The sequence below is a fragment of the Taudactylus pleione genome, unplaced genomic scaffold (assembly GCF_031769625.1).
Source record: "Taudactylus pleione unplaced genomic scaffold, aTauple2 ptg000025l, whole genome shotgun sequence".
Lineage (NCBI taxonomy): Eukaryota > Metazoa > Chordata > Amphibia > Anura > Myobatrachidae > Taudactylus > Taudactylus pleione.
Window position 1 is genome coordinate 2,748,766 of NW_028284427.1, and position 16,003 is coordinate 2,764,768.

At 46.2% G+C, this 16,003-nt stretch overlaps 1 protein-coding gene across 2 annotated transcripts in view; it reads left to right on the top strand.

Annotated features, from left to right (window-relative positions):
• SLC23A1 (solute carrier family 23 member 1) overlaps positions 1–16,003 on the top strand; it is a 218,426-nt gene that overhangs the window by 14,329 nt on the left and 188,094 nt on the right. For both annotated transcript variants that reach the window (XM_088451118.1, XM_088451126.1), the window contains exon 2: positions 12,198–12,311. In XM_088451118.1, the coding sequence (XP_088307244.1) occupies positions 12,198–12,311 (114 nt within the window). The remainder of the gene's footprint in view (positions 1–12,197; positions 12,312–16,003) is intronic.

Below are 16,003 nucleotides of genomic sequence, written 5' to 3' on the forward strand. Positions count from 1 at the left end.
TTAAAGGGTGCTGTAACCCCCGAAAGTACACTCCAGTCCAAACCAAAAAAAAATTATTTTCTGTGTTTGTGAATTGTGTACGCAGTAGCCGCACGTGCACCAACAAAGTAGTGCCAAGCGTGCGCCTGTGTCATAAGTAAAGGGCCGGCTGGCTTGACCGTTAAGGGTGCTGTAACCCCAGAAAGTACACTCCAGTCCAAACAAAAAAAAAAATTATTTTCTGTGTTTGTGAATTGTGTGCGCAGTAGCCGTCCGTGCATCAACAAAGTAGTGCCAAGCGTGCACCTGTGTCATAAGTAAAGGGCCGGCTGGCTTGACCGTTAAAGGGTTCTGTAACCCCCAAAGTACACTCCAAACCAAATAACAAAATATTTTCTGTGTTTGTGAATTGTGTGCGCAGTAGCCGCACGTGCATCAACAAAGTAGTGCCAAGCGTGCGCCTGTGTCATAAGTAAAGGGCCGGCTGGCTTGACCGTGAAGGGTGCTGTAACCCCCAAAGTACACTCCAAACCAAATAACAAAATATTTTTTCTGTGTTTGTGAATTGTGTGCGCAGTAGCCGCACGTGCATCAACAAAGTAGTGCCAAGCGTGCGCCTGTGTCATAAGTAAAGGGCCGGCTGGCTTGACCGTTAAAGTGTGCTGTAACCCCCAAAGTACACTCCAAACCAAATAAAAAAAAATTTTCTGTGTTTGTGAATTGTGTGCGCAGCAGCCACACGTGCATCAACAAAGGTGCAGCGCCAAGCATGCGCCTGTGTCCCATAAGTAAAGAGCCGGCTGGCTCATTTCTTAAAGGGTGGTGTAACCCACAAAGTGCACTACTCTCCAGCAAAAATAAAAAAATATTTTCTGTGTTTGTGTGCGCCTTAGCCGCACGTATATATCAAATCGATATAACATAAATGGAGGACCAAACTTTCTCCGATAAAAATAAAATAGAGAAAGATCAAGAACCACTTCCTCCTAGTGCTGAAGCTGCTGCCACTAGTCATGACATAGACGATAACATGCCATCAACGTCGTCTGCCAAGGCCGATGCCCAATGTCATAATAGAGGGCACATACAATCCCAAATGGCAAAGTTCAGGAAAATGACCTTGAAAAAGACATTTAAATCAGCTGAAGAGAAACGTAAACTTGCCAATATTCCATTTACGACACGGAGTGGCAAGGAACGGCTAAGGTCGATCCCTAGTATGTTCATGACTAGTGGTTCAGCTTCACATGACGATGGAAGCCCTCCTCCCACTAAAAAAATCAAAAGAGTTAAGCTGGCAAAAGCACAGCGAAGAACTGTGCTTTCTAAGAAGATATCACAAATCCCCAAGGAGAGTCCAAGTGTGGTGGTGGTTGCGATGCCTGACCTTCCCAGCACTGGACGGGAAGAGGTGTCTCTTTCCACCATTTGCACGCCCCCTGCAAGTGCTGAAAGGAGCACCCACAGTCCACTTGCTGATATGCAAATTGAAGATGTCACTGTTGAAGTACAACAGGATGAGGATACTGGTGTAGCTGGCGCTGAGGAGGAAGTTGGCGAGGAGGATTCTGATGGTGATGTGGTTTGTTTAAATCTGGCTCCGGGGGAGACAGTTGTTGTCCGTGGGATGAAAAACCCATCACGGTCATGCCTGGGCAGAAGACCAAACATTCCACCTCTTTGGTCTGGCAATATTTCTATCCAAATCCGGACAACAACTGTCTTGCCATATGTACCATATGTAAAGGTGAAATAAGTAGGGGTAGGGACGTCAACCACCTAGGAACATCCTCCCTTATACGGCACCTGCAGCGCGTTCATAAAAAGTTACTGTCAAGTTCAGAAACTTTGGCTAAGACCGTAAGCAGTCCAGGGACACCTAAATCCCGTTCTCCTGTTGTATCCAAGCGCCTGCAAACCACACCGTCAACTCCCTCCTCGTCAATTTCCTCCTTAGTCAGGATCGGAAGTAGTCCTGCAGGCCATGTCACTGGCATGACTGACTCTCCTATCCGGGATTCCTCCGGAGGATCCTGCATTGCTACGCCTACTGCTGCTGCTGCTGCTGTTGCTGCTGCTGGGAGTCGTTCATCATCCCAGAGAGGAAGTAGGAACACCGCTACTTTTACTAAACAATTGACCCTCCAACAGTCCTTAGCGAGGAGGATGAAGTACGACAGCAGTCATCCTGAAGCAAAACGTATAACTGAGGCCTTGACTGCTATGTTGGTGTTAGACGTGCGTCCGGTATCCGCCATTAGTGCAGTGGGATTTAGACAATTGATGGAGGTAGTGTGTCCCCGGTTCCAAATCCCGTCTAGATTCCACTTCACTAGGCAGGCGATACCGAGACTGTACAGAAACGTCAGAAAAAGTGTCCTCAGTGTCCTGAAAAATGCCGTTGTACACAATGTCCACTTAACCACGGACATGTGGACAAGTGGAACAGGGCAGACTAAGGACTATATGACTGTGACAGCCCACTGGGTAGATGTATCACCTTATGCAGCAACAGCAGCAGCGTCACCAGTAGCAGCATCTCAGAAACGCCAGCTCGTTACAAGGCAGGCTACGCTGTGTATCACCGGTTTCAGTAAGAGGCACACCGCCGACAACCTCTTAGAGAAACTGAGGGAAATCATCGCCCAGTGGCTTACCCCACTTAGACTCTCCTGGGGATTTGTGATATCTGACAACGCCACCAATATTGTGCGGGCATTACATCTGGGCAAATTCCAGCACATCCCATGTTTTGCTCACACAATAAACTTGGTGGTGCAGAATTTTCTGAAAAGCGACAGGGGCGTGCAGGAGACGCTTTGGGTGGCCCGAAAAATTGACCGTTAAAGGGTGCTGTAACCCCCAAAGTACACTCCAAACCAAATAACAAAATATTTTTTCTGTGTTTGTGAATTGTGTGCGCAGTAGCCGCACGTGCATCAACAAAGTAGTGCCAAGCGTGCACCTGTGTCATAAGTAAAGGGCCGGCTGGCTTGACCGTTAAAGGGTGCTGTAACCCCAAAGTACACTCCAGTCCAAACCAAATAAAAAAATATTTTCTGTGTTTGTGAATTGTGTGCGCTGTAGCCGCACGTGCATCAACAAAGTAGTGCCAAGCGTGCGCCTGTGTCATAAGTAAAGGGCCGGCTGGCTTGACCGTTAAAGGGTGCTGTAACCCCCAAAGTACACTCCAGTCCAAACCAAATAAAAAAATATTTTCTGTATTTGTGAATTGTGTGTGCAGTAGCCGCACGTGCATCAACAAAGTAGTGCCAAGCGTGCGCCTGTGTCATAAGTAAAGGGCCGGCTGGCTTGACCGTTAAAGGGTGCTGTAACCCCCAAAGTACACTCCAGTCCAAACCAAAAAAATATATATTTTCTGTGTTTGTGAATTGTGTGCGCAGCAGCCGCACGTGCATCAACAAAGTAGTGCCAAGCGTGCGCCTGTGTCATAAGTAAAGGGCCGGCTGGCTTGACCGTTAAAGGGTGCTGTAACCCCCAAAGTACACTCCAGTCCAAACCAAATAAAAAAATATTTTCTGTATTTGTGAATTGTGTGTGCAGTAGCCGCACGTGCATCAACAAAGTAGTGCCAAGCGTGCGCCTGTGTCATAAGTAAAGGGCCGGCTGGCTTGACCGTTAAAGGGTGCTGTAACCCCCAAAGTACACTCCAGTCCAAACCAAAAAAATATATATTTTCTGTGTTTGTGAATTGTGTGCGCAGCAGCCGCACGTGCATCAACAAAGTAGTGCCAAGCGTGCGCCTGTGTCATAAGTAAAGGGCCGGCTGGCTTGACCGTTAAAGGGTGCTGTAACCCCCAAAGTACACTCCAAACCAAAAAAATTATTTTCTGTGTTTGTGAATTGTGTGCGCAGTAGCCGCACGTGCATCAACAAAGGAGCAGCGCCAAGCGTGCGCCTGTGTCCCATAAGTAAAGAGCCGGCTGGCTCATTTCTTAAAGGCTGGTGTAACCCACAAAGTGCACTACTCTCCAGCAAAAATAAAAAAATATTTTCTGTGTTTAGCCGCACGTATATATCAAATCGATATAACATAAATGGAGGACCAAACTTTCTCCGATAAAAATAAAATAGAGAAAGATCAAGAACCACTTCCTCCTAGTGCTGAAGCTGCTGCCACTAGTCATGACATAGACGATAACATGCCATCAATGTCGTCTGCCAAGGCCGATGCCCAATGTCATAATAGAGGGCACATACAATCCCAAATGACAAAGTTCAGGAAAATGACCTTGAAAAAAACATTTAAATCAGCTGAAGAGAAACGTAAACTTGCCAATATGCCATTTACGACACGGAGTGGCAAGGAACGGCTAAGGTCGATCCCTAGTATGTTCATGACTAGTGGTTCAGCTTCACATGACGATGGAAGCCCTCCTCCCACTAAAAAAATCAAAAGAGTTAAGCTGGCAAAAGCACAGCGAAGAACTGTGCTTTCTAAGAAGATATCACAAATCCCCAAGGAGAGTCCAAGTGTGGTGGTGGTTGCGATGCCTGAACGGGAAGAGGTGGCTCTTTCCACCATTTGCACGCCCCCTGCAAGTGCTGAAAGGAGCACCCACAGTCCACTTGCTGATATGCAAATTGAAGATGTCACTGTTGAAGTACAACAGGATGAGGATACTGGTGTAGCTGGCGCTGAGGAGGAAGTTGACGAGGAGGATTCTGATGGTGATGTGGTTTGTTTAAATCAGGCTCCGGGGGAGACAGTTGTTGTCCGTGGGATGAAAAAGCCCATCACGGTCATGCCTGGGCAGAAGACCAAACATTCCACCTCTTTGGTCTGGCAATATTTCTATCCAAATCCGGACAACAACTGTCTTGCCATATGTACCTTATGTAAAGGTGGAATAAGTAGGGGTAGGGACGTTAACCACCTAGGAACATCCTCCCTTATACGGCACCTGCAGCGCGTTCATAATAAGTTTCTGTCAAGTTCAGAAACTTTGGCTAAGACCGTAAGCAGTCCAGGGACACCTAAATCCCGTTGTCCTGTTGTATCCAAGCGCCTGCAAACCACACCGTCAACTCCCTCCTCGTCAATTTCCTCCTTAGTCAGGATCGGAAGTAGTCCTGCAGGCCATGTCACTGGCATGACTGACTCTCCTATCGGGGATTCCTCCGGAGGATCCTGCATTGCTACGCCTCCTGCTGCCGCTGCAGCTGTTGCTGCTGCTGGGAGTCATTCATCATCCCAGAGAGGAAGTAGGAACACCACTACTTTTACTAAACAATTGACCCTCCAACAGTCCTTAGCGAGGAGGATGAAGTACGACAGCAGTCATCCTGAAGCAAAACGTATAACTGAGGCCTTGACTGCTATGTTGGTGTTAGACGTGCATCCGGTATCCACCATTAGTGCAGTGGGATTTAGACAATTGATGGAGGTAGTGTGTCCCCGGTTCCAAATCCCGTCTAGATTCCACTTCACTAGGCAGGCGATACCGAGACTGTACAGAAACGTCAGAAAAAGTGTCCTCAGTGTCCTGAAAAATGCCGTTGTACCCAATGTCCACTTAACCACGGACATGTGGACAAGTGGAACAGTGGAGCAGACTAAGGACTATATGACTGTGACAGCCCACTGGGTAGATGTATCACCTTACGCAGCAACAGCAGCAGCGTCACCAGTCGCAGCATCTCAGAAACGCCAGCTCGTTCCAAGGCAGGCTATGCTGTGTATCACCGGTTTCAGTAAGAGGCACACCGCCGACAACCTCTTAGAGAAACTGAGGGAAATCATCGCCCAGTGGCTTACCCCACTTAGACTCTCCTGGGGATTTGTGATATCTGACAACGCCACCAATATTGTGCGGGCATTAAATCTGGGCAAATTCCAGCATGTCCCATGTTTTGCTCACACAATAAACTTGGTGGTGCAGAATTTTCTGAAAAGCGACAGGGGCGTGCAGGAGACGCTTTGGGTGGCCCGAAAAATTTCTGGCCACTTTCGCCATTCAGCGACTGCGTGCCGAAGACTGGAGCGCCAGCAAACACTCTTGAACCTGCCCCGCCATCACCTGAAGCAAGAGGTTGTGACGCGGTGGAACTCAACCCTCTATATGCTTCAGAGGATGGAGGAACAGCAAAAGGCCATTCAAGCCTATACATCCACTTATGACATAGGCAAAGGAGGGGGTATGCACCTGACTCAAGCGCAGTGGAGAATGATTTCCGTGTTGTGCAAGGTTCTCCAGCCCTTCGAACTTGCCACACGTGAAGTCAGTTCAGACACTGCCAGCTTGAGTCAGGTCATTCCCCTCATCAGGCTTTTGCAGAAGCAGCTGGACAAAGTGAAGGAGGAGCTAAGATGGAGCGATTCCGCTCGGCATGTGGGACTTGTGGATGAAGCCCTTCATTCGCTTTGCCAGGATTCCAGGGTGGTCAATCTGTTGAAATCAGACCACTACATTTTGGCCACCGTGCTCGATCCTAGGTTTAAAGCCTATGTGGCGTCTCTCTTTCTGGCCGACACAAGCCTGCAGAGGTGAAAAGACCTGGTGAACACACTGTCAGCTGAAGCGGAACGTGACACGTCAACAGCTCCTTCTTCATTTTCTCCCGCAACTGGGGCTGCCAGGAAAAAACTTAGGTATCCTAAGCAACCCGCTGGCGGTGATGCAGGGCACGTAGGACCAAGTTTGGACATCTGGTCCGGACTGAAGGACCTGGCAACAATTTCTGACATGTCTACTGTCACTGCATATGATACTGTCACCATTGACAGAATGGTGGAGGATTACATCGGTGACAGCATCCAAGTAGGCATGTCAGACAGTCCATACCTGTACTGGCAGGAAAAAGAGGCAATTTGGAGGCCCCTGTACAAACTGGCTCTATTTTACCTGAGTTGCCCCACCTCCAGTGTGTACTCCGAAAGAGTGTTTAGTGCAGCCGGGAACCTTGTCAGCGAAAGGCGTAGGAGGTTGCTTCCACAGAATGTGGAGAAGATGATGTTCATCAAAATGAATTATCAGCTCTTCCAGGGAGACCAGCCTCCAGAACGTACAGAGGGACCTGTGGTGGTGGATTCAAGTGGGGACGAGTTAATACTTTGTGAGGATGAGGATGTACACACTGAAGAGGGTGAGGAATCGGTGGATGAGGAGGATGAGGATGACATCTTGCCTCCGTAGAGCCAGTTTGTGCAGGGACACATTAATTGCCAGCTTGTTTTGTGGGGGCCCAAACGAACCAATCATTTCAGCCACAGTTGTGTGGCAGACCCTGGCGCTGAAATGATTGGTTTGTTAAAGTGTGCATGTCCTGTTTATACAACATAAGGGTGGGTGGGAGGGCCCAAGGACAATTCCATCTTGCACCTCTTTTTTTTCTTTGCATTATGTACAGTTTGGGGCCTAGTTTTTCAAACTGCCATCCTGTCTGCCACTGCAGTATCACGCCTAGATGGGTCACGTGTTTGTGCCGCCCACTCGTGTCGCTTAGCATAGTCATCCAGCTACCTCGGTGCAACCTTTTGGACATAAAAACACTATTGTGAGGTGTTCAGAATAGACTGGAAATGAGTGGAAATTAAGGTTATTGAGGTTAATAATAGCATAGGAGCAGAAAAACCTACAAATTCTGTGATTTTAGCTGTTTTTATGCTTTTTAAAAAAAAAATACAGATCCAAAACACAAAACCCAGAACCCAAAACACGGAAGGGTGGTTTTGGCAAAACCAATCCAGATCCAAAACACGAAGAAAGATCCAGATCCAAAACCAAAACACAAAACACGAAAAGTGGACGGTGCACACCCCTAATATATATATATATATATATATATATATATATATATATACATATATATATATATAGAAATGCAAAAAAACAGCTTTTGGCTGCAAAAAAAAGCTATACACATCTAAAATATAAACATATACGCAGCAGCCAAAAGTGCTGCAAACAATCTAGAAACATGCCCGTGATTAGTACTTCAAAATAAAGACCGTGGGGCTTATTTATCATGAGTTTTATCATATGCAATGAGTTTTAAAACACCTAGCGTATGATAAATGGTGCTCAAGCCAATCTGCACCCAACTGTCATTTTTCATACGGATGATTGGCTGGGGCACCATATATCATACACAAGTAGTTTTAAAACGAACTCATTGATAAATGGGGGCCCTAGGGAGAAATAGAATTGTCTTGATTTGTGAAAAATTGCATTGTTATGCCAGAAACCCACCAGAATACACGTTTGGCCGCAAGTAGTTGTCCTGGTATTTCCAATGGGAAATGTATGTCTCCAGATGTAATAGTTAGAGATTTTGCAATTTGCCGGAAATGCACCAGAAATGTTCACTAAATAGCAGGTGCCTTTAGCCTTGGCTAGTATTGGAAAAATAAAGAGCATGAGGACCCTAGTGTCACAGCAGGGAGGACAAGCTGTTTTGCCAAGCCAGTATGTGGATGCTTCAAGTGAACATTTGCATTCGATTTTGAAAGTATAACGGGTAAATGAGAGTAGTCTGGGAGTGTATTTTTGCAGTAAATTGCTCTGATATTTGGTGTGTTCACTGTGGTTATTTCAGTGGGATGTAGTCAATAGAACAACGGACTTAATGCCACCGGTCTATATCCAGACTGTAGAAGCCCGACATTGGACTTAAGATAGGTGTCAAAATACAGATGCCTATCTTAATCCCGACACCTGAATGCCGAAGGAAGCCGGATCGAACAAGCTAAGTCTGGCCATCCTTAGCACTTAAATGCGAGGAGAGGGAGGGTCAGGTTTAGGCACCCCTGGGGGGGTGAAACTAAGGGTTATGCACCCCCCCTGGGAGGGTTAGAGTTTGGCTAGGGGAAGGGGGGGTTAGGGTTCGGGGAGGGGGGGTTCAGGCCCGGATTTCCCACAAGGCAACCTATGCGCTCGCCTAGGGCCCCTCGAGTACCAAGGGGCATGTGGATGGGGCCCTTTTGACTCACTTGACCCTAGATGGGCCCCTTTTCCCCAAGAAATCTGGCCGGTTAAAATGCTCCCAGAGGAGCACTGTGCAAGTACCGTGTGACGTCATGATGTCATGAGGACCCGCTCATACACCCAGAGTCCCGCTGCGGCGCTGCTGTCTGCACTGTCACAGAGTGACTGTGCATAAGAGGGAGGAGGAGGGTCACTGGGTCCTCCGACCAGCCCCATCCAGCTCCAGCCCACCCCCAGCACAGCAGCCTCTGCCACTGACTGCCAGGCTTGCAGCACACATTGGCGGCACCCAGCGAGGAGCCGAGGGACAGGCCAATCAGAGTCTGGCTGAGTGAGACAGTGACCAAGGATTCAGATCTCAGGGAATCACAGCAGCCAGGCAGGTAGGGTCAAGTACTGTGCTATTCTCAACTACTCTCATATAGATTGAATTATGTAGGATTTATTTTTTATGGTAGATGGGGTCTGGGAAGTGGACAGGACTGCCATATATTACAAGCATATAGTAATATACATTATGATGATCATGATATTATTAGTATTATTAGTACATCAATGCAGGATGACGGTATTTTCATGTTAGGTACTTGTAATATACTATACTATAATACAGTCCTGTCCACTCCCCACCTACCATTAAAAAATAAATCCTATATTGTACTTTAAAAAAAAAGGGGAATGTAATGGTGATGACTCATCCCCATCATTGTACTAAGCTGAGCACAGTCACACACAATACTGGCCATGGCCACACCACAGCCCCCACTGCAGATGCCACCTCGCAGCTACCTTCTAATCCTTAGCACTTCTCATGCTTATGTGATGTATTTAATGTATGACGAGCAGTAAATGGTATTAGGTTTAGTTTGGGTTATGGTATTAGGCATAAGGTATTAGGGTTGGTGTATTAGTTTGGGTTAGGGTATTAGGGTCAGATTAGGTGTTTGAGTTGCAGTATTAGGGATGGTGTAGGGTTTAGCGGTTAGGGTATTGGGGTTAGAGGTTATAGTTATGGCCAGGTTTGAGCTTAGGGTTGAGTTAGGGTCAGCATTAGGGTAGGGATGCTTTGCATGAATCAGGAACGCAAATAAAGTGCTATGGATTGTTTGAGGGAGTGGGGCCCCAAACTGGTATCTTGCCTAGGGCCCCATGAGGTCTAAATCCGGCTCTGGGGGGGTTAGGTTTAGGCACCACCACGGAAGTTTTAGGGTTAGGCACCCTCCAAGGAAGGGTTAGGGTTGGGGAGGAGAAGGGTAGGGTTAGGTGACTTTGACTCCCTTCAGTCGAGATTCAACTGTCTGATTTCATACCCAACCCATTTTAATATGTTTTTTGTACATGTGCTTATTGGGACTTGTAGTGTGCCAGTAAATAAACATATATGCTTACATTTAACTACTGTATATTTATTAGCCCAATAACCACAGGGCTGGTTTTTGTAGTAGGCACATTTTTTGTGGGCTCAATCTCGCTAAGAAATCCACCCCATGCTCAGGGCCTGATTAAAAATGGGCATGTGGAGCGACAGCGCCAGGCCTCCACATAAAAATAGGCCCCTCATCATAAGTATTAAAATTGTATTTCTAATTCTCTCACGAAAATATGTAATTTTTCTATTTTTATGCATTTAGGGTAGCAAGGGGGCTGATAGTGTAGGGCATGGGTCTTCAACCTTTGGCCCTCCAGCTGCTGTGGAACTACAAATCCCAGGATGCCCTGCAACAGTTTTAGCATGCTGTTATATCAAACGGTGGCAGGGCATGATGGGATGTGTAGTTCCACAGCAGCTGGAGGGCCAAACGTTGAAGACCCCTGGTGTAGGGGGTGTACACACCCATGTGATTATGACCACACCCACACATTGCTGGTCACAGCTCCTCCCCTTCTCAATAGGCCCTTGAACATTTTCAGCCCAAGGCCAAAGTGGCCCTTATTCCAGCCCTGCCCATGCTGACTGGCCACGAGCTGCTGTAGTTGGCATTATGCCAAGATAACTCAATGCTGTGAGCCCCCCAGCTATACTGGAAATATCCTTGACTGGTAATGCCATTTTTCCAATATCTGCCTGGACTATGCTAGTGCTAGTTGTAAATGGGTGGGATCCTATACATTTTTCCTATATTTATTTAAAAAAAATGTGCATAAAACACACCAGAATTCTGTCAATGTGTGGGCTTATAACCTTATGCTTGGCAACTCTAAATTGATAGCTATTATTGTATATCAAGCGATTTAGAGGCTAAATTGTTGATTTGTGCCAAGTTAAGTCACCAAAAATTTGCAGCATTCCAGGAGTATTTAGTCACCCTCTAAATTAAGTACATCATTCTCTCACCCACATACAGTACAATCAGCTACCCCCAGCTACAATAGAACATTCCACCATGGAAACTCCATTCACATTTTGGACCTGAAAGCCTGAGCTCTGCGCCTGATTCAGGAAGGAACGCAAAGGAGAGAATGCACGTATTTGGCCGATGTTTTGCACATGCTTACGTTTCGCACTGCACGTGCGCGAACTAGCCAGAGCGATTGGGTTAGGGTACGCAGACCCTTCCTTCCAATATTGACTGACAAGAAATGCCGTTTGTGGGTGGTGACGGGGTGGTCAGGCAAACGCAGGCGTAATAACGCTGTTATATGGTCGTGCATAATTAATGTAAGCTGTACACAGGAAGCAGCCAAAATCCTGCAGCAGGTCAGGTCAACCACTATTGTGCGTATGGGTTTGATCGGTTCCCGATGTTTACGCTATCTTGCGTACTGATCAGGCTGTGAGTAAAGGGAGATGGGCGGCTTAATATGGGCCTGGGCGTCTGTATCTTGTGCTGCGCTCTTCGAGCGTGTGCATTGATTAGCATATTCTCGCAGCGGCTGGGTGCGTGCATCTGCTAGCGTGCGTTCCTTGCTCAATCAGGCTCTCTGTGTCTAGCCTCCATAACCACACATCCCGCATTATTAATGCAGACAATTTCAATGAAAAAACAGTTTTATTTTTTGGGGTGATATAACCATCTAGTCAGCAGAAAAACAAAGGCAGGACAGCTTTTATAAATGGGTAGAAGGGACATACTGTACATTCATCCATTGCCCAGAAGTTCCCACTGTTATCTTCTCCCACCTAACACTACAAAACTTATTTATCAGAACATCTAGACACATATTGGTTATTTTATTTAATATGTAAAAAGAAAATTAGCTTAAAATTACATTAGTTTCAATCATCACACGTTTGCTAATTTATGTATTATATCATAAACTATTTGACAGAAAGATGATGTTACAACGTTTGAAACAACGGATGAGAAGACGGCAGAATTTGACATGCTATATAAGATAGAAGATGTTCCCCCATGGTATCTCTGCATTTTCCTTGGATTACAGGTACATTAAAAATGTTTCACTTGTAAATAGAACAATTATACTATATATAATGTTTTTTGTTTTAAAAAAAAGTGTTCTTGCTTATGAAATAATTCTTAATGTGACCTCTACCCATAGCACATAGGTCTGCTCCGTGCAGCAGTCTCCATTTCAGGCCTGGATGACAGATTATAGAGCCTATTCCTTATCACTAATGTGTCTTACATATGCGGAAATGCTAGTTTCCGTGTGTTTTATGTAACAGGCCTATTCCATTAGGGGGCACTTAATATTCAGCAAACTCAGAAAACTGAACGTTTTCGATTCCGAGAGTCAACGCCATCAGCAGACAAAGCACCTCCTGCGGCATTACCATATTATTGCACGGCAGCTGCGCACAAAGGGCCTGATTCAGTTAGGATTACTAATGTGATCGCAGTTGCGATTTCAAATGGAACGCAGCAGCAAAAATATGCTAATGCCTGCCAAAGCACAGTCGGCATAAAGACGCCCCTTTCTGCTTACTCACATGCTTATGATGTCGCTTACCTGCGTAAACATCGGTACAATAGAGGCACTTCAGCCAGTCACACACATTTACAGCAGGTCTGACCTGCCACAGAAACGGCAAGTCTTGTTACACACAGTGAGTACTCCAGCTGCGTATGCAATCGCAGTGGCTAATATATACACGCCCATGCAGCGGCATTCAAACGGCTCACCTGCGTTTTTATGATCACTCCCACCATCGCCACACCCAAACGCTCACAGCCAGTCACTCACTCTGCGATGGCTGCTTCTGTGCATCCGTAATCGCAGTGCGATCACAGCACACGCACAGTGCAGCTTATGCGCATACGAAATGGCTAACAATTGCTCGATCTGCATACGCAGTTGCATTAGCAATCCTTACTAATTCAGGCCCAAAGTCACAGGAGCTATGCAAAAACATCCAACCCTGAATCAGGCCCTCTATCCAGTTATATGTACTTAGTCTGCTTATTAGATAAATCCTTGCATTGAACTGTGACGTATTTACACATCTCAAATGAAACAACTAATTTGTCTGAATTTTTTGCTATTTACTGTAGGTGCCAAAGTTTAACTCTTAAAGTTCTTATATGTCCTTCTTAAAGACTAATGCTAAAGTCTGTATCCCACATTTGAGAATTGATTCCAGTTGTCACCATGGCTTAGAAGAATTTGTCTAGGTCTAACTTCATCTGGCATTTTCTCAGCCCAAGTTGCCATTCAGTCTATTTTTTTCTGTGGCAAATTATTATACTGCCTACACTGTGACCTACACAGTGGTGTCACTGGGGTTAGTGACACCCAGTCCGTCTAAACTGTTTGAAACCCTTGTTTGTGTCTTACATGCACACACCGAAGGCAGAGGGTGACAGAGAGAGGCAGATGGCAATAACGATAGGGTGACAGGGAAAGGCAGAGGATGACAGGGAGAGGCAGAGGGTGACAAGCAGGTGCAGATGGTGACAGGGAAAGGCAGAGGCTGACAGGGAGAGGCAGATGGCAATAACGATAGGGTGACAGGGAGAGGCAGAGGATGACAGGGAGAGGCAGAGGGTGACAAGCAGGTGCAGATGGTGACAGGGAGAGGCAGATGGCAATAACGATAGGGTGACAGGGAGAGGCAGAGGGTGACAGGGAGAGGCAGAGGATGACAGGGAGAGGCAGAGGGTGACAGGGAGAGGCAGATGGCAATAACGATAGGGTGACAGGGAAAGGCAGAGGATGACAGGGAGAGGCAGAGGGTGACAGGGAGAGGCAGATGGCAATAATGATAGGGTGACAGGGAGAGGCAGAGGGTGACAGGGAGAGGCAGAGGATGACAGGGAGAGGCAGATGGCAATAACGATAGGGTGACAGGGAAAGGCAGAGGATGACAGGGAGAGGCAGATGGCAATAACGATAGGGTGACAGGGAGAGGCAGAGGATGACAGGGAGAGGCAGAGGGTGACAAGCAGGTGCAGATGGTGACAGGGAAAGGCAGAGGATGACAGGGAGAGGCAGATGGCAATAACGATAGGGTGACAGGGAGAGGCAGAGGATGACAGGGAGAGGCAGAGGGTGACAAGCAGGTGCAGATGGTGACAGGGAAAGGCAGGTGGAGATGGAGAGCGTAACAGGGAGAGGTAGTGGCTGAAGTGGAAACTGTGACCGAGTCAGATGGAGATGAGAAGAGGATGAAAAGGAGAGGCAGGGGTTGACGGGGAGAGGCAGAGGGTAACATAACAGGGAGAGGCAGGAGGTGATGGGGAGAGGCAGAGGGTAACATAACAGGGAGAGGCAGGAGGTGACTGGGAGAGGCAGAGGGTAACATAACAGGGAGAGGCAGGGGGTGACTGGGAGAGGCAGAGGGTAACATAACAGGGAGAGGCAGGGGGTGACTGGGAGAGGCAGAGGGTAACATAACAGGGAGAGGCAATGGGTGACAGGAGAGCCAGAGGGTAATGGGGGTAACATAACAGGAGGTGACAGGGAGAGGCAGATGGCTATGGATAGAGGGCGAAGGTAGAGGGCGACACATATCACAGTTTATATTACCTCGGACATTCTTATTGTATAGTTATTAAAGTTAAAATGTAACTTGTATTATTATTCTTTTAAGATAATATAGCTCCAGAGTGTATCACAGATTCTTGGAGAGAAACCCAAGAGATACCCAGAAAATGTGTTTTCCACAAACAAGTGACAAACATAACATAAACACACACAAATATAAATAATGGAGATAAGGCAAAAATATATTATTCCGTGATATATAGAGAACAATACTTCTCACGCAAGATTCCCTTCACAAATCTTTATAATTCAAATAGCCTGAACTACACCAATAATATAGAAGGAGAGGTTTAACATGATACATGTTAATCTACAGGGTATATGTATGGGTCATCAACAGACATTGGGAGAGTATACGGTGATTGCCCATTACTTGCATATGGATTTGTATTCTGAAACCATAAATATGCACATTTATCACTGAATCAGTGATATGGTCAAAGATTGGTAACCCTGATAAGGTGAAACTTCAGGTACGTGTTGACTCAGAATAGTACATGTGAATTTGCTTCAAGGTGCTAATTACTGATTGGTGTTCAGCATATATCAATTACCCTGCAGTTAATTAGACACCAACAACTATTATAGTAATGACAAAAATAGAATAGATCTGTGGCACTGCTCCTTAAATTGTTCAGTCTCAAGGGTAGGTGGTACTACTGGAAGTCTTTTTCCTCCTTCTAACAATATGTGTCATTATACTCCTTTTTAGCAAGCAAGTGGCAGCTTAGTCCTTGAAAATGCGGATTGGTAGGTCGGATAATCTAGGAACAAAGAGGGGAACAAGGACAAGCGTTAAAAATACCATGAATTAAATGTGTGTGTGTGTGTGTGTATATGTGTGTATGTATATGTGTGTGTATATATATATATAATTATTCATAAGCACCACTTTTGGTTTTGGTGCCAAAAAGTGTCACTTCCGGTTCTGGCGCCAAAAAGTGTCCCTTCCGGTTTGTGGCTTCCTGTTTGGCCATGTGATATCATCTCCATTTTCTTGGAGTCCATGCAGTTAGTTCGGGCGCAATTTTGTTGGAGACCAATCTCCATAGTTTTTTTTATCTATTATACCAAGGACAGTTCTTAGGATTCTGGGGGACCCAAAATATCGCCAAATCTTGCAGATCAGG